Below are 18,009 nucleotides of genomic sequence, written 5' to 3'. Positions count from 1 at the left end.
AATTCCTTATATGGTCAAGACCCCCTATCTTGATTGTAGCGGACCTTAACAAAAGCCACCTAGCTTGTCAAACCGTGGTATGGCAAGTTGCTATTGCTATTATGAAGAGAAAGGAGTTCCTCTCAGATATTTAGCGTTTTCAACCTATTTTCTTTTTGCAATTTCAATGAAAAAGTATCAATCAATTGGGCAATTATAAAAATGAAGTGAACTTTACAGCACTAGTGAAAAAACCATGTTAAATGTCTGCATTATTAGACTATTGTCTTCAATCACTTTCTACTTTTGTGTGATGAAACATCTTACTAGTATTTATTTCTGTTAAACACATCTTAATGCGGTAAATGGAAAGAATTCCCATAAACGACGAAAGCATATTAAATAATTTTCATTACAGTAATGTACTTTTTTACAATTATAAACTGTAGATACTACCAATTTGTCACAAAACATTCGAGGTCCCACAATCTGGGTAAGAGCAGAAATCTTTTTTTTTTAATTTTCAGGGCAAGTGAGTTTCTGCTACGGACAAGTAGAAAAATAGAGGCTACTTGTCCGGGGACAAGTGATAAAATTAAATTTTTCAGGCCCCTGGCTCATGCGGTCTACAGTGATAGCAAACAAGTTCACCGCGTAAATTGCTAGACTACATATAGCCACATCGGCACTTCTGAATATTATCTGCGGCTTGCAAGACCACCAAAAAATCTAATTATTGTTATCAAAACCAGAATTTCCGGGCCAGAGAGCGAAACAGTGCTGAAAAGTAGCCAGCCAAAATACGAAAGTAGCCGGTCAATTTGGCCGGCATCCGGCTAAAAATGAACACGCTGTGAGTGTGTGGGTAAAACATGACCTATGACCTCTCTGAGACCTCTGACCTGTCAGAAAGGAAAACTTACATCTAGTTGAATGACCCTTTGCTGTTATTGGCGGCTTGCCAGCCTGCAGTGTGGTCACCAACATTTCAAACAGTTTCTCATGGAAGTGATCGTCCATTATGTTGACGTTGGTAGGTTGCACGTGGCTTGGAAATGTGAGAGGGTGCAAAATGTAATTATACTTGTTGAGAATATATGCACACCAGTTGCCTCATTATCAAGACTGATAAGGCACATTTGCCTTGCATGAAATAGGTTGTAATATTTATTTTTCCATAACTTTCCGATTTCTGCGTGTATGGAAGTATAGCAGAAAGTGACATCACAAGTGTTCATTACCAGCTCATTTCAATACAATTACCACTTCAATTTCCGAACACGTTCCTTGACAACAACAAATCTGATCATGGTCTGTTTATGATAATGTATACATATAAATACACATATGATACTGAACTCATTTGGTGACAGTCACAATTATAATATCAATGACTTCACACGATACAATGCTTGTGTATACACACTGAAAATCAAAACATTCTCAGCTGTTGTGAGGCATGACAGGGCTGACTGAGATTGCCCAGACAGACGGATGATATTTATCTTTGACAAGCTCTTTCAATTTTTAACTTGCTTTAACAGGGACAAAAGCTGTACCTTTGGACAATTTTTTTCACTTTTTTGTTCTGTATGTCAAGTGCAAGTTCTTGTTCTACTCCCCAAAGCATGTTGAAATACCAAGTACAGTGTATTCATGTTAGACTGTACTGTTAATGTTTTTCGTTTGAATTCTAGTCCGCAGCAGAATTCCTTTTTCGACAATAACAATCCAGTCTACATATGTACAGGCTCAGTTGATAAGCTCAATATTGTATCTCATTCTGCACTGACGTTGAGAAATAGAAAATGAAACAAAAATTGACAAAACAAAAATGCTGCAAAAAATCATCAAAAAGTTGCATCTAGTGTCATTTTGAGTTTGCATTTCCTGTCTTTTCCTGAAAGATCACCAAAACAAGCTTTCCTTTCCATAATATTCCACAAAAGTAAGGTTTTTTCATTGATGTGTATCCTCATAATTACTGCTCTCCATTGAATTACATAAATTTTTGTGCATAAAATGAAAAATTGTGCCAAGTCTGAAAACTCCCTTAATGGCTAGTTTTAAATCTCAACTTAGAGGTGGACAGTGCAATGGCATATTGAACTGAATTCATCACAGCAGTATACAATGACTTGTCTGTGGTGTCGTTCATGATACAAATAGGATGAGGTCAATATTGACAAATGGGAAACCTGTTATCAAGAATTTTATCTTACTCTTTTTTTCTTTTGAGTTATTTCAATTTTTGAACTCGGTATAATCATAGACAGTAGAGAAACACCGTTTCTCTACTGTCTATGCTATAATTGACAGTTTTGAAGTCTTGCCAAATCCAGATGTAAGAACCCCTAGTACCATTAAGAATACATTGCATATTGTGATGTATGATGCAATATCATACAAAAATAGTGACAGGCAAAGCTAGCAGTGGTCGTGCAGGAAATTACAATTAAAATGAATCATCAACATGTATACTGAGCAACCTGCTTAAATTATTCTAATTACCAGATGTGTCTCACTATACTTTCATTGTTGTACGTGAACTTCAAGCAATTTGCAGAAGACTGAATGGTATCTGAAGGAAAAAGCCTGGCATGTTTAGAAGGTATTATTCATGAAGCGTGCATGTATGGGCAAATACTACAATTAATGTTAGGATGGTACGGTAATTGGGGTGCAATTTTGAAAGTGGACACTCTACAGTGTAGCTGCAGTGTTCATGTTCCACACAGCTTGAGTGAACAGATTGGTGGCCAATTTACATAGCAAAAAATAATTTGCATATTCTTTTTTCTTGGAAATGTATCCATCTGCACAGTTATTAACATATGAATAGACTACTCCAAAAACAGAGGGGTAGCCCACTCCCAAAAATCGCTTTGCGGAAAAGCCTACATGTGGGCTGGATACAATTACAAAGAAAAGTGATCAAATTTACATACAATAAGACAAGTCCATGTACAGTACATACTTATGTACAATAGCTTCCCAGTATGTTACAATAATTTCTTTTTGACCGCCATATTCTACAAGAGATCATCCCTGAAATGATATGAATACCCCTGAGGGGGTTTTGTTTTGCTTTTTTGTTTTCATGGCGGGTGCCTTCACATTTATCACAGGAAACTGAATAATTCATTGATTCTCTTTAAACTGAGTCATTCATTCTATTCTTTAAATGGTATGAAAGTTGGAAGGGGAGAACTTTGTGTAAGTAAAAACTGCTGTAATATCTTGTCTTTATATGATTTTATAAACTAGCTTGTGAACGCACAATAGCAGATTATGATCACGTGTGTAGATGTTATGATGGTAATCATCCTCACTGAAAATCAATGAGTAAAAAAGACATCAAATAAAATTGTAAACAAGTTTTGTATCAAAAAATTAATATTTTATCGAGAAGTTTTTATTCTCTTTTCATTTCTTCAAAAGACCTCAATTTGATAGGCAAACGGGGAAACAGTGATATCATCCACCTAGACTTATATAGCCTTCCTGCATAACAGACTACCTGCAAAAGGCAAAATTACAATGATTGGTGTTGCTGCTGGTCCCTTGCAAACCAATATTAGATGAAAATTGCAGATCAACATGGATCAAAATTTATACTTTTACCAATTTCATGCGGCCGAAGCCTGCAGGTTGGATGTCTGATTGTGTGTTGACCTCTGACCTTCAACTGGGAAAACGGGGGAAGATTCCAGTTCAGGTAGGTCAAATGCGGCTATGCCATGCATGTGGAATAAGAATAATTCATTTGTCTCTTTTGAGTTCAAAATACCATCTCCACATGTTCATACCAAGATCAATTACTCTAATGACGCTGTCTTTTTAATTTCATAAAAACTTCAGTTTGTAACATAAGATTACTGATAGATATTTTAACAGCAAAAGAGAAAACTTAAAACTTCACACACAAAAATAGCTTTTTCTGGGCATAAAATTATCTCAAAAACTGTAAGTTTATTTTATGTTTGCCTAGCGTATTAACATGAAAGCACATAGTGCTACTGTTTGACATTCCTACAAACTACACCAGGCAACCTCATCACCTGCTTGTACACGTGAAAACCCATCAATTTGACTGAAGGTGCATTCCACATGTACACACACATGGCAAAACTCTCACGATTTACACATACACGCATGAATGCCATGTATTTCAGTTATATGGTGCTAAAAACATTGCAAATTAGTCTGTGTAAAACTGAAACCCCAAGGGTTAGCAAGGCTTTTACAAATGACAGTACACCGCAGGAAGGATTTTCACATTGGAGGATGTGGAAGCTTGTCTCATCAAAACATTACTGTGGAGGGATTCCGGTAGTAATGATGGATAAACCCGTGGGTCACAGAAAGTCATACAACAGCATTATGTACCTTACATTTTACAATCAGGCAATTTTTATGTTCAAACCCAATTCCAAAATACATTGTGGCATGTGCACATACATATGTGTCCATAGGCCTGTTTCTTGTTCCAAACACGAGTTATGAATATCTTTCTGCAGAAAATCAGTTAAGGTATTATTATTTTGTGTTGTCTATGAATAACTTAATCAGTGTTCAACAATAAAATAATATATTAAACTACAACATTGCAACAAGATAACGTAATGTAACTTCATGAAGGATGATATCCACATAGCACTGAATATTCTTTCATCGATTGATTTTCACAAACACTTACAAGAATTAACTAATCCCATTAATATCTGGAAATATGTCTTGAACAAGTTTTCTAAAAATTTTATATCTGAGTTGTACATGTATGTACATTACATGTTATCTAAAACCAACAATTTTCAGGTTTGACTACAGTGTTTTTGCTAAGGTTGGGGAACATTGGTAAATGATTTGGGAACCCAGGTAACATTTCTACTGTCCCCTGATCTGATTGCATTGATATACCAAGGGGAACTCCGGTAAAATGACTGGGGAACCCCGGTAACATTTACCGGGGTACCGGCCTTAACAAAAACACTGGACTAGCAACAAAAAGAAGGCAGTAAACTTTTTTTTTTAAATGGTAGCCATGCCTTTGTTTTCAGAAGAACTGGAAGTGGCAGGCCCTCTGTGCTGCTAAACACACCAAGACGATGCTAGTTGCATCGCCACTTCTGATTGGTCCTCAAGATTTGATGCTGAGTTGGCAAAGAAAGCAGCATGTAGGCCCTCTGTGTTGCCAAACACATCAAGACAATTCCAGTTGCATTGCCACTTGTGATTGGTCCTCAAGATTTGATGCTGTGCTGGTAAAGAAACCAGCATGTGAAATATGGGGGGTGTTTCACAAAGGGGTTGGTTACACATACATGTACTACACTTTAGCAAACCTCACAAAGCCTTGCAGGAGGGATGATGGCATATCATTTTTTTCACAAGTCATGTTTTGAAAAAGAAAATTTCTGGCACATTTCTTGGGCTATCTTTGCTTTGCGACTTTTTGAAATTTATAAATAGTTAATTTTGTATAAATGTTTTATTTTATTTTAAAAGCCACATCTTCCTGATACTGATAATACAGAACGCCTGCAAGGACCGTGATATATGGAAGGGCAAAAAGTAAAAATATCAAAAAAAATCAATCAACGGGATAGCAATATTGGGAATGTTCATGCTTTTTACGCTTTTTACATTCGCTCCTCCAAAGGAAAACTGTCGGGTTTTCTTTGAGCAGATAGCCTTGAATATGGATCTATTTCAGAACATTGTTGCCTCAAAGCATTGTAAGGACTGCAATCAATACAATTTCACAGGCAATCCATTGTGTTACTTCAAGGTTAAATCGTGCAGTATTTCACAAGACTGCTGACTTATTCATATGAATAAAGCTCACTGATGTATATAGCTTGGAATTAATTATCTTTCAATATTTTTTATGTTTTTTTTAAAGGGTCATCTGGCTCTAATATACTTCTGAAGAGAAAAATTAACTTTCAGCCCTGCATAGAAAATTTAATATTTTTTTGTTTTATTTCAATGTTTGAGCATAACAGCAATTTGGTCAGAGTAAGTCACAGCACACATCCTGTATAGCAAATCTGTTTAGAAGCCACCGGAACGTATGCCACATGGTGTACATGAGCTTGTGCGACTGTGGAAAATTCCACCTTCATGTGAACCGATGCACTTGCCCTGTAGGTCACGCCGACCTTGGCCTGTGATAACGCAATACTTGTCTGCTAATTCACTGTAGGGTATATGATACGCCTCTGGGTTTTTTATGATTCCTATATACATATATCACATTTAATTACAGAAGCATCTTTTCGACAATACTCAAAACAATCACACAAAGGTCCATCTGGAAAATTCTCACGCATGTGCCATGATTTATATCTGCTTGGACTGGAACATGTTGTAAACAACTCATAATTTAAATCTCTACACCTTCAATGTACTCCATCTAAATGTTTATCGGCCCAAATATGGGACGTTATTCATCGAATACGCTCAATGCCTGTTTACTCTAAGAATAGTTCCAGGATAACAATACCGGTTTACCTGACCCAAGGTCAACTGCTGATAAAGATTTCCTCACTTACAGACAAACAACATCAGAAACTGTCAGGTAGTATATGTAACGTCACAGTCTGTTCATGACACGTGAAGAGTATTTCAGTGAATGCCATTTGTACGGTATTGTGTTACAGGCCACCTATTGAATCAATGCGAACAATCACCAACCACTGGACTTGAGGGGGCAGGTGCACTTTTGATGGAGTGGTTTCGGTGCATTGACGTGAACCTGGGGCAGAGAGCACACACTGGTAAAGAAAGCATTCCAAGAGCATAGAAAATGCGAACTGTACAAATGAATGGATGAATAAATATGAGTAACTAACTGACAATGTAAGAAAATAAGTATGTAGATTATTAAGAAGTAGACAGTTTCCTCCTCTGAGCAACATGGAAATACAATGTCTTGCAAGTTAGACTGATACTCAAGCTACAGGAATCTGCAGAGGCCAACCATCCTCCTTAGACTGATGAACAGAGCAGTCCTGCTTTATGGAGATTGACAGAAGGGGAGACAGAGAAAAAGGAAAAAAGGGAGCAGGGGGAATTAGGGAAAGGGGAGGGGGAATTAGGGAAAGGGGAGGTAGAATGTAAATTTACAGCAGTGTTCTCAAATGCTTGGGAAAAACAGACAGCCAATCTACATATCAGTGCTTAATTTGCATAATCATTTGTTGTGAAAATGTAATGCTGATCTAAAAAATATCCGTGTGAAGAGAACTATTAGGGGTGAATGGAATGGAGAGGATGGGCGGGAGACTAGAGTAAATGAGCATTCCTTGGAAAAGGCCAAGCCGAACCGCACCTGGAATCATTCACAGCCAGTGTTGTTATTGTATGTTACGCTTACCTTGTCTGTGTTGCTCTTCAAGCAGATCTGTGTGTAATGCTAGATACCGTTCTTCATCACATAACGCTTCTATCCTGGCTTCTTCCTCGGACAGTTGGTATTCCCTATTCCAGGCATCCAGGTCATATTCCGAAAGATCATGTAAATGTCCGCGCCCATCATACCTGTACAAGATACGTGACAGAAGTACCAAACATGTACAGTCCAACTAGAAATCTACTCGTCGCCTTAACAATTGATATCTCAGAGTCTTTGGGACTCTTAATTTTGGTGCAAATCCATTGCTTTGCAATGTACATAGTAATGAAAGTATGTGTGAGTCAGCCACAAAACTACAACGTGACAATTTACATATTTCTTTTCTATAAAGATGTGATGAAACTTTTTACTTTCTTTTCGTTAGAACACAAGTTTTTAAACATGTTGATCACTCTGATGAATTCTTTAAAAGCCATCGAAACAGAAATTAAAAAATTTCCACATATCAGCCTGATCAAGATAACAATTAATCCTCTTTTGAAAACAGTGGAAAAGTACCACGACTGGTTTATCTATTTTTTTCCATTATTAGTCCAAAGGTTGAGCTAAACAAACAACTGCCTGGCCCCCATACAATATCATTCAAATTCAATATTTGCTATCATAGGGATTGGTGTTTTGTTGTTGCAAGGTACAATAAATGGCATTTATAATGATCTGACAGACACCTCTGTAGGATATAAATAGGCATGAGCCAAACCAAGACAATCTACGGATAACCAAAGACTGTGAACACAGACTAAGGAGTTAAACCCCCCTCCCCACCCCTACCAGCCATGAACACACATAACTGCGTAAATTAGGAGGCCATGTATCTGCTTTATTTTAATATGGCAGTCCTAGAACAAATAGAAAACACAGCAGTGACACTGTGGCCAGCTAAGATATCTGGCCTGCAAAAATTAAATACGAAATCTGTTGACTACAGTTAGTTTTAATTGGGTAGGAGGGGCCTATTTGATTCAAAACACATTACACCTGGTCTGTTCAGGAGTTCAATAACTCCCTGATTGCTTTTATAGAATTTAACCAATACTTTTGGGACAGAAATGGTTGTCTTTTCTCCGAACACGGCAATACAACAGATTCCCAACGCCTCTCCTGATATGACAATGTTGACACAAAACTAAACAAAACCGCATTTTGAGCAGGCTGTCACTGACTAACAGAATTTACCAGGAATACTGTTTACGCGTGTGTTAGCACTGTGATATATTTTAATAGTATTTTTCGGTTATAGTGAAATAATTTCGCTAGAAAAAGTAATAAAAAAGACAAAATCCATGAACACTGAAATACATTAAACACTACCGCTTTACTTTTTTGAAGTAATATATTCAAAGTGCCCTGTATGTCCTGTAAAATCAGCTGGTTGAATTGACCGGTTATGTCATCGTTGAGTGGTGAACTCCGGGCGCAGTACTATTAGTTGGTAGTACACTTGATTAATTTGATAACAAAAAAAGCCGGTCGCCCCTGAACGGATTTCTTTTCCCCGTTCCCTCTGAAGCGGAGGGACAAAAAAGCTTCAAGTATGAAGAACTGCTGTCTGCGTCTTCAAACTGGCGTTGCATTCGTGTTATATGAAGATATACTGTTTCTCACAACGGCTGTGTGCGTAGCCCATCGGCTAACTTGCACACATTCGCGCAGCAGCTGGCTGCATTGTTCCTCGAACGGTACCGACCAATCGAGAACGTGACCGGTGTACACACTCAAAGTAAAAGATGAATATTGAAAATTTTTCAATAACGACCCAACAATCGACAGCCTGGTGTGCCTCCTTATAAAATGCTGTATTGTGCAACGACAAAGCTTCGTATGGGCTAAAATGCGTTCAAGAAAATAGTAAAAGACGAAGATAGTGTACCGACCTGTCGATCATCAAACTTTCGTCTCCCATCCATGGAATTAGATGCTTTCCCTTGTCAATGTAAATTGCCTTTTCGTCATCATGGAACAGTTTTGCCGCGTAACCAAATACAAAGAGTTCATCGAGCTCCTCTTCACGAGTTCTTGCGGTTTCTACCTGTTTTCTGTCTACAATTTGGGCTCTTTTCTGCTTGATCTTCTTGCCGAAGAGAGCCATGTTGATCGTGAGTGACTCACATTGGCAGTCCTACGGTTTTTTCCATCAACAACATTTTGCAATCTCACCGTAGTCACGCGTGATCAGATCCGTGAACATTTTCTATAGCCCAAGATTCGCAAAGAAATTATGATAACCTTTTCTTTTTGAAAGATAATGTTTTCACTGAAATTTCATAAATATCATTTCAATATAGATTAAAGCATTTTTCTATATATAATAAAACACTTTGATGAAGGACTAATATTTTTAAGTTACATTTGTTTCTTGTTTACTTTTGAAAGCATGTCTGCTAATACTGAAATACCGTCGGCCTCTTATTCCGGTCTTTTCCAGCCCAGCCAAAATGGAGGCCCTTTACTCGATCCCATTCACCGTTTTACAGTGCCCAAACGTGCGACTCAAGCGACCATCATGGGTGAAAATGCCGTCTGCCATGGTTGTTTATGCCATGATACTCGGTTCATATTTTCTCGTGACGGGAGGTAATGTCTGCACATTTATTTTGCAGTTTTGCATGTTATGCATTTGCTCGCCAGCCAGCTGGTAGCGGTACTGCATACCGTAATTTAGGTCATTTCAGTGGACACGTAGACAACTTCCGGGTTTTGTCGTGGGACACAAAAACAAAGTAGTACCCTGTCAAATATTCTCGGTATATGGCATAGATTAAATTGAAATAGATATTTCTTCGTAGCAGAAATACATCGTACAATGATTACGTTCAGAAAAACACTGAAATGTGCTTTTTGTTGCAGGTGTTATTTATGATGTTATTGTGGAGCCCCCAAGTGTTGGGTCAACGACAGACGAACACGGACATCAAAAACCAGTATGTACATACTGCTTATAATATCACTTCTCGGGGTTGGATAGGGGTGTCGTTCAAGTGTAGACGACATTGTACGTGGTCGGTTGTGGGGGATTATTGTTGTTTCAACCCTGTAAATTCCTAATGCTCCGAGGCTGAAGTTACTTTTTCTTTCCCAGTTGTGAATATGACATCACTCGGCCTCAGCATCTGTTCTGTGCTCTCTCCAGACTCCATGGTATTGCAGTATCGTGTGAGAGATGGTACATAGAGTCAGTGCTGTAGATAGCATGCAAGAACGTTTATTTATTGAACCATTTCTATCCAAAATTTAAGCTGAAGCTGGTTGATTCAAAAATTAATTGCACCATGTTTGTTCCAACCAACCAGTGCAAACTTCTTTAAATGACCAGCTCAGACTTGCCCCAAGTCTACGCGCATGTACTTATCAAAACAAAGTAAATTGCAAGCAAATTTAATTATATCTGGCAGACTGTCGCTTAGATTGTTGGTTGAACACGATAGGCCAGCCAGTAACTGCTGCCAAGAAAAGCCAAGCGTCTTGTGCCAGTCTATGACCAACTTTAGAAATGCAAATAAGCCGTGCTTCCATGAGATTTTGTCCAGTTATGACATACAAGCTTAAAGGGGAAGTTCACCAAGGATGATTTTTACATATGTGGTAGCTCTGTGGTCATTTACCCAGGAAAAGCAATTTTCACCATTTATAACTAGCGCGATTTTTACAAAAGACGATAAAAATAGCACAGGAAGTTGCCCATGTAATTTGAATCATGGGAAAAAAGCTCCAAGCTTGGAGCTTGCATCATGTGATATGGAAGGGACCATCTTCGGACGGGTATGGCCCCACATTGTCCACTCACAGTAACACAGTAGTAAACAGCAACACAAAATCTGACAGTGGACAGTTTATTATAAGTGATTCATCGTTAATGCAAGGATACTCAGTATAAACAAAAGTTATGTAAATACGCACAGCCTGGTTTAAGCATGGGTGAGTGGACAAAACCATACCCATGGGAAAATGGTCCCTCCCATATCAAATTATGCAAGCTCCAAGCTTGGCGCTTTTTCCCATGATTCAAATTACGTGGGCAACTTCCTGTACTATTTCTATCCATTTTTGTAAAAAATAGCGCAAGTTATAAATGGCAAAAATAGTTTTTCCGGGGTAAGTGACCACAAAGCTAGCATATATGTAAAAATCATCCTTGGTGAACTTCCCCTTTAAGCATGAGCAAAGCATGAGCAACAATGAGTGCATATATTCAGTTAACTGGTTAAAACTGATAGTATACCCACTGCTTAGGTGGTATTATTACTGTTAATCATAAAAGGAATTTTTCTTTAGCTGAGAGCTCACCCTTGTCCCATACTGTGCAATATCGCAATATATATTGCTAGTATCTCTCTGCTATTTTCATGTATTGACCAATCAGATGCCTGCATGTCTACCATCAAACACCGTTATCATATAAAATTGTTTATTTCTATCATAAACGTTTTCTCTTACAGGTGGCCTTTATGCCATACAGAGTAAATGGACAGTATATCATGGAAGGGTTAGCTTCCAGTTTTCTATTCACAGCAGGTGGCCTTGGTTTTGTGATTTTGGATAAATCAAATGCTCCTAATATGCCAAAACTGAACCGATTCTTGTTACTCTTCATGGGATTTGTGTGTGTCATCCTCTCCTTTTTCATGTGCAGAGTCTTCATGCGAATGAAGCTTCCGTAAGTAGGGGTTTTTCAGCTATGCTTAGGATTGGGATTTACACAGGGTTTACATTCATATATACATACACACACACACACAGATATATATATATATATATATATATATATATATATATATATATATATATATATATATATATATATATATATATATATATACCGTACTCGTCCGAGTATAAGCCCCTGCTCGTGTATAAGCCCCCCTACTGATTTCAGAGGATTTTAGAAAATGCATTACATCCGTGTATAAGCCCCTACCCTAGTGTAACTCAAATACAGAAAGGTTAGGAGAGTATATTTGGTCATTTAACTTGGCAAAATTACTTTTAGATAATAAAGAAACTATTAAAAGATGTTAAAACAATTGGAAACTTGAGTTTCCTTAACATCATCGTAAGGAAAATGACAAGTTTTCCCACTTCTATCTTGATTCTTTGACCCTGCTCACCCCTGTCGCCTAAATAGAATAGCCTCACTCATGTCAGCCATCGTTTATTTTCATTCACGGCCACGACGTTTTCACTCTCTAGACATGCCGTTTCTTTTGTTTGAAGCAATTATCCTTTCATTTGTGAAGACTTTTCCTGGTGACTATTACAATTTTCACTGCTTAGTGTTGTTGTTTTCACAAGATGTAGACAGTTTGATACCGGAATATTGAGGTGCCTTTCCGTGTAGGCAATGCATGCCTGTTCACATTACTGTTGACCAGCAGCATACATGATGTCTTTGTTTCAAGTTTGTTTTTTTTTTCGACCCTGAAATTTCACCAAAATGTCACTTCTGTATTCAGAGATTGTAAAATTAATTTCCTTGGATGTGTAAGTCGATTTTGAAAGCGATAGAATGATCGAGTGGTGTTGAAAAAAATCGTGCATAAAATTAGCATAAATTAAGCGTCCATGGCAGATAACATGGGGTTGCTCGAGTATAAGCCCTTCCCCTAGTTTTACCGCTGTGTAGTGTTGCCGAACCGGGGGCTTATACTCGGACGTGTACGGTATATACATACATACATACACACACATTGTGTGTGTATACATGTATGTGTGTATCGGTCTAGAGATTGTAGGATTAGCAAAAACCCAAATACGGAATATTGAAATCTATAGTGTCATTGGTTGTACAATGATCTAATGTGTATAGTGGTCAAAATGAGGTAAAAACAAGAATGTTAAACAACAACAAAATAACATCTTAAATCTCACTCTATAGTAATATTTATGGCTTTTGTTTTAGAAATTACAAAGTTACATATGAGATTTACTTTATTTTCACAGTATTGTCTTTGATTGCTCCCAAAAACTTTCCATTTCAAAGTCAGTCTATCCAGTCAATTGTTGTGACACATAGCATAAACAGAACTACTTCCCTCTGACAGTGTACTTAGTTCCAAACACTATTGCTTTATGTTCATGCCAACTGACGTACATGCTAAAAGTAATGTATCACAATTTATAGCAGTGTAGAGGAACAAAGTCGCTTCTTTTAACCTTTTTATGGTATCAAGAATACATAGAATACTTGCAAACGTTACTTACTTTACAAAATATGCACAACTTCAACAGTGTCGAAAATTACTGCTTTTCTGAATGCAGTGATGGCTAGACAAATGGACTACCAGTACTTGGATTACAATACAGTGTCCTATGACAAATAAAGTGCCTGCATTTGATAGCAGCTCAGCAATGTTGTGATCTAACAAGGAAAATGGCAGCGTGAGCTGAGACAATCCCTTGAATGAATTTCATGAGGCTGAATGTAAATGCCATGCGAAAGATTCTGTGAATGCATCCCACATGATGGTGAATACTGATACAAAGCTTCAAAGGGTCAAGCCAGGCTCCTTCCTTTCAGCATAAAGGTGTACAATTTATATCATTGTTCGTTAATTGATAGGACTTGAGCAACTTGTGAAAATAACAACCAAGAATCCTATATCAAGATTCTGTTAGAGCACCGATTGACACAAATTTTGCTTTTGATTCACACTTTCCTCTTTCCTGCATGGTTCAAAGTCAAATGGGGTGGCAACAACAGGTTCACACTCTTTGAGCAAGGGCAAGTCATTTCTGTTCTACATGCAGTTCTTTTTTATTCTTTTTTACATTGAAATAAATCAAAATGAACAATACGAAAGGAACAAAACCGGACTTTACGCTTGATTCAAAAATATTATTTTTATTCCCTCTTCATCTCCATTGGTTTGACCCTGTGTATCATTTTTCGCCATGACGCTGGGTGCAATTGACAATCACAGAACCCATTACTTGATGTTTACACTTTAGCCAATGAAGTTTCATTCAGGAGACTGTGTGGGCATATCGCATATTACTCTGTGATTTTGCGGTCTAATTAACAACAGCGGTGAGCAACAAACTCATGCAGGCACTGTAACAACATTGCTGAGTGGCCAGCATATGCGGGTACTGTGAACACTGCTACAATGAAGGCGAAAGCTGCAATCCTTACCTATATGATAGGAATGGCCATTCAAGATTTGTACACTCAACTTGATATTTTGTAGAGACTGTAGGACGTATCACTGAATATTTAATCTTGTCAGCAATCACAGTAGAGGTTGTGTACAGTTGACCAGTATTTGCAACACAAATTACTTTTCATCTCAAATAAAAAAGCTCGAAAAAGAGCAAATGAAGCATTGGAATGAGTGTCAAAAATCTGATGGTACTCAAGTATAATCAGGATTATTGCAAAAGTTGTCAAGGTGAAATTTGTGGAATAGGGCTTAGTATAGTTAGTGAATTTTAAACCCTTTCTGGACCTGTTGGGAGAACTGGGAATTGGGTAAACAGTTAATTTCATCCACAGCAGAACGAGCAAAGTAGTGCATTACAACTTGCCACATGTGTAGCATTAATTGTTTTGCTAAATAACACTAATGTAAGGAAAGTGATCATATGTATATTTTAGCCGTTAATATGTCAGTTTCTTCAGGTCTTCCTGGTATAATACATACGGCTAGTTTTCAATCGGGTTCGAACCCACAACATACGGCATCAGTCGCCTAGCGGAGAGGCCACTGAGAGAACCGCTCGACTAAATCCCCACTCTCAAAAAAGAGTGGTTCAAAGTATAATCCGATCTGGATTTTGCTTTCTGTTATACATACATGTACATGTTCATTGTTTTTCATTACCTCACAATCCATCAGCTTAAAAAATAATTTACATTACACTGATCCAGTTCTGAACTTTTTTCTTTTTTTCTAGGGGTTACCTGCAAGCTTAAGTTGATCTGGACCAAGGACAAGGCATAAGATTACGGATACGGCTGTGACTGGAAAAAAGCATGACTGATTGATTTCCTTGAAAATATATTTTGTACATCAGTTTTTATGCCACAAAAATATGCAGATCATATTAAAGAGTGCAATTTTCCAGGAACGACCTTGTAATGACATTGAAATATGTTCAAGATCATTCAATAATGGAGTGTGTGCACTTTGATCATTCTGTGATGGAGTGTGTGCACTGTGATCATTCTGTGATGCAGTGTGTGCACTGTGATCATTCTGTGATGCAGTGTGTGCACTGTGATCATTCTGTGAAGGAGTGTGTGCACTGTGATCATTCTGTGATGGAGTGTGTGCACTGTGATCATTCTGTGATGGAGTGTGTGCACTGTGATCATTCTGTGATGGAGTGTGTGCACTGTGATCATTCTGTGATGGAGTGTGTGCACTGTGATCATTCTGTAATCATTCTGTGATGCAGTGTGTGCACTGTGATCATTCTGTGATGGAGTGTGTGCACTGTGATCATTCTGTGATGGAGTGTGTGCACTGTGATCATTCAGTGATGGAGTGTGTGCACTGTGATCATTCTGTGATGGAGTGTGTGCACTGTGATCATTCTGTGATGGAGTGTGTGCACTGTGATCATTCAGTGATGGAGTGTGTGCACTGTGATCATTCTGTGATGGAGTGTGTGCACTGTGATCATTCTGTGATGGAGTGCATGCACTGTGATCATTCTGTGATGGAGTGTGTGCACTGTGATCATTCTGTGATGCAGTGTGTGCACTGTGATCATTCTGTGATGCAGTGTGTGCACTGTGATCATTCTGTGATGCAGTGTGTGCACTGTGATCATATTCTGTGATACAGTGTGTGCACTGTGATCATTCTGTGATGCAGTGTGTGCACTGTGATCATTCTGTGATGCAGTGTGTGCACTGTGATCATTCTGTGATGCAGTGTGTGCACTGTGATCATTCTGTGATGCAGTGTGTGCACTGTGATCATTCTGTGATGCAGTGTGTGCACTGTGATCATATTCTGTGATACAGTGTGTGCACTGTGATCATTCTGCGATGGAGTGTGTGCACTGTGATGCAGTGTGTGCACTGTGATCATTCTGTGATGCAGTGTGTGCACTGTGATCATATTCTGTGATACAGTGTGTGCACTGTGATCATTCTGCGATGGAGTGTGTGCACTGTGATCCAGTGTGTGCACTGTGATCATTCTGTGATGCAGTGTGTGCACTGTGATCATATTCTGTGGTACAGTGTGTGCACTGTGATCATTCTGCGATGGAGTGTGTGCACTGTGATCATTCTGTGATACAGTGTGTGCACTGTGATCATTCTGTGATGGAGTGTGTGCACTGTGATCATTCTGTGATGCAGTGTGTGCACTGTGATCATTCTGTGATGCAGTGTGTGCACTGTGATCATTCTGTGATGCAGTGTGTGCTCTGTGATCATATTCTGTGATGCAGTGTGTGCCCTGTGATCATTCTGTGATGCAGTGTGTGCACTGTGATCATTCTGTGATGCAGTGTGTGCACTGAGATCATTCTGTGATGGAGTGTGTGCACCGTGATCATTCTGTGATGCAGTGCTTGCACCTTGATCATTTGTCATTCTTTCAGTGCTGATGAGTGTGGATGTGGATTTTGGTGTTTGAAATATAAAAATAATACTTTTTTAAATATCACTTATCGTATACATAGGGATACCATGACCAGGGGACAAATGTTCAACATTATCTGACTTCATGAAAAGATTAAAGATTTTATTTCTTTCCAAATACTCATCACTGAGACAAGCAACTTAATATCTGTGCTTTGTTTTGTATATTGTTAGAAAAGCCTTGAAGGAGCCTTCAAACTTTCTACCAGTATTTCATTTAAGGATGTCTCAACAAGACGTCGAGGCCGATTGTAGGACATTTATTTCTAAATTTCAGCTACAGCTGATGTTTCACCTGCAGAGAAATGCCTGAAACCTACCATTACCTACTGTCCGTGTAAGAATCTAAATAGGATTTCTGCAAGTCTTTTGATCGGTCTCACTCTGATTCAGAGCTAAATATGATCCAATTTCGCTCCGAATTTGTAAATGTGTCGCTTTAACTTCTCCATCGCACATGGACTGGCATTGCAGAGGAATGCAAGCTAGCTGCAGATGCGCTCAATCTCAATCTTAATCGTCCGCGAGCATGGTGCCCTCAACGTTGAAATCTGAAATTCATGTGTTTTCACTCTGCGTCTATAGACCCACTTGTATCTAACCAGAAAAAAAACTGAAAATGCTCACGTATTTCAGTATATATTGCACTTGTCTGTAAATTTAAACTTTTGCCACATGTTTGCAACGTCATTAAAAGTGTTATGATCAACATCATGAACAATATTCACCGCAGAATAATTCCAGAGGTCATAAAGCCTACAAATATGTAATTACTTACTTAACTTACTTACTTGATTGCCAATTTAAATTGTTTACAAAACATGTAATAAATTCGATTATGCATTTATAAATAACACTGGCAATATTGGAAGCCAGAAGTAATAGCTTACAGCTAATCGAGTCTGGCCCCATCTCTCATTACATTGCAATATATAATACGAGGGCTTAAATGAGACAGTTACTGGAGAAAATACAACATGTTAATACAGAAAATTAATAGACAGATATCTACGTG

The 18,009-nt window shown here is 38.2% G+C and overlaps 3 protein-coding genes across 4 annotated transcripts in view; 1 reads left to right on the top strand and 2 right to left on the bottom strand.

Moving 5' to 3' along the window:
• Positions 1-9,564, bottom strand: part of LOC139145490 (splicing factor, suppressor of white-apricot homolog) — a 77,486-nt gene extending 67,922 nt beyond the window's left edge. For both annotated transcript variants that reach the window (XM_070716698.1, XM_070716699.1), the window contains exons 1-2: positions 9,274-9,564; positions 7,361-7,524 (exon numbers count right to left, since the gene is read on the bottom strand). In XM_070716698.1, coding sequence (XP_070572799.1) covers positions 7,361-7,524; positions 9,274-9,488 — 379 coding nt within the window. In that variant the 5' untranslated portion in view covers positions 9,489-9,564. The remainder of the gene's footprint in view (positions 1-7,360; positions 7,525-9,273) is intronic.
• A 232-nt stretch (positions 9,565-9,796) lies between these two features.
• On the top strand, positions 9,797-15,463 carry LOC139145491 (oligosaccharyltransferase complex subunit ostc-B). The gene is made up of 4 exons (XM_070716700.1): positions 9,797-9,973; positions 10,247-10,320; positions 11,836-12,053; positions 15,290-15,463. The coding sequence occupies exons 1-4, from the start codon at positions 9,835-9,837 to the stop codon at positions 15,306-15,308; spliced, it is 450 nt and encodes a 149-aa protein (XP_070572801.1). The 5' UTR covers positions 9,797-9,834; the 3' UTR covers positions 15,309-15,463.
• A 37-nt stretch (positions 15,464-15,500) lies between these two features.
• Positions 15,501-16,946, bottom strand: LOC139146203 (protein PF3D7_1417600-like). Its single transcript, XM_070717611.1, has 2 exons — positions 16,599-16,946; positions 15,501-16,142 (listed from the first exon to the last, which is right to left on the bottom strand). The coding sequence occupies exons 1-2, from the start codon at positions 16,944-16,946 to the stop codon at positions 15,501-15,503; spliced, it is 990 nt and encodes a 329-aa protein (XP_070573712.1).
• Positions 16,947-18,009: the final 1,063 nt, after the last annotated feature.

The sequence above is a fragment of the Ptychodera flava genome, chromosome 12, assembly GCF_041260155.1.
Source record: "Ptychodera flava strain L36383 chromosome 12, AS_Pfla_20210202, whole genome shotgun sequence".
In the NCBI taxonomy this organism is placed as follows: domain Eukaryota; kingdom Metazoa; phylum Hemichordata; class Enteropneusta; family Ptychoderidae; genus Ptychodera; species Ptychodera flava.
The sequence above is the reverse complement of the archived record's forward strand: the minus strand, read 5'-3'. Positions and strand labels throughout refer to the sequence as shown.

Bases quoted from the DNA above. Each gene is read 5' to 3' on its own strand.
- LOC139145491 (XM_070716700.1), top strand. From the start codon at position 9,835: ATGGAGGCCCTTTACTCGATCCCATTCACCGTTTTACAGTGCCCAAAC. The intron at 9,974-10,246 runs GTAATGTCTGCA...TTTTTGTTGCAG, and splicing joins ATATTTTCTCGTGACGGGAG to GTGTTATTTATGATGTTATT. The intron at 10,321-11,835 runs GTATGTACATAC...TTTCTCTTACAG, and splicing joins AACACGGACATCAAAAACCA to GTGGCCTTTATGCCATACAG.
- LOC139146203 (XM_070717611.1), bottom strand. From the start codon at position 16,946: ATGACAAATGATCAAGGTGCAAGCACTGCATCACAGAATGATCACGGT. The intron at 16,143-16,598 runs GTGCACACACTG...ACTGCATCACAG, and splicing joins TCCATCGCAGAATGATCACA to AATGATCACAGTGCACACAC.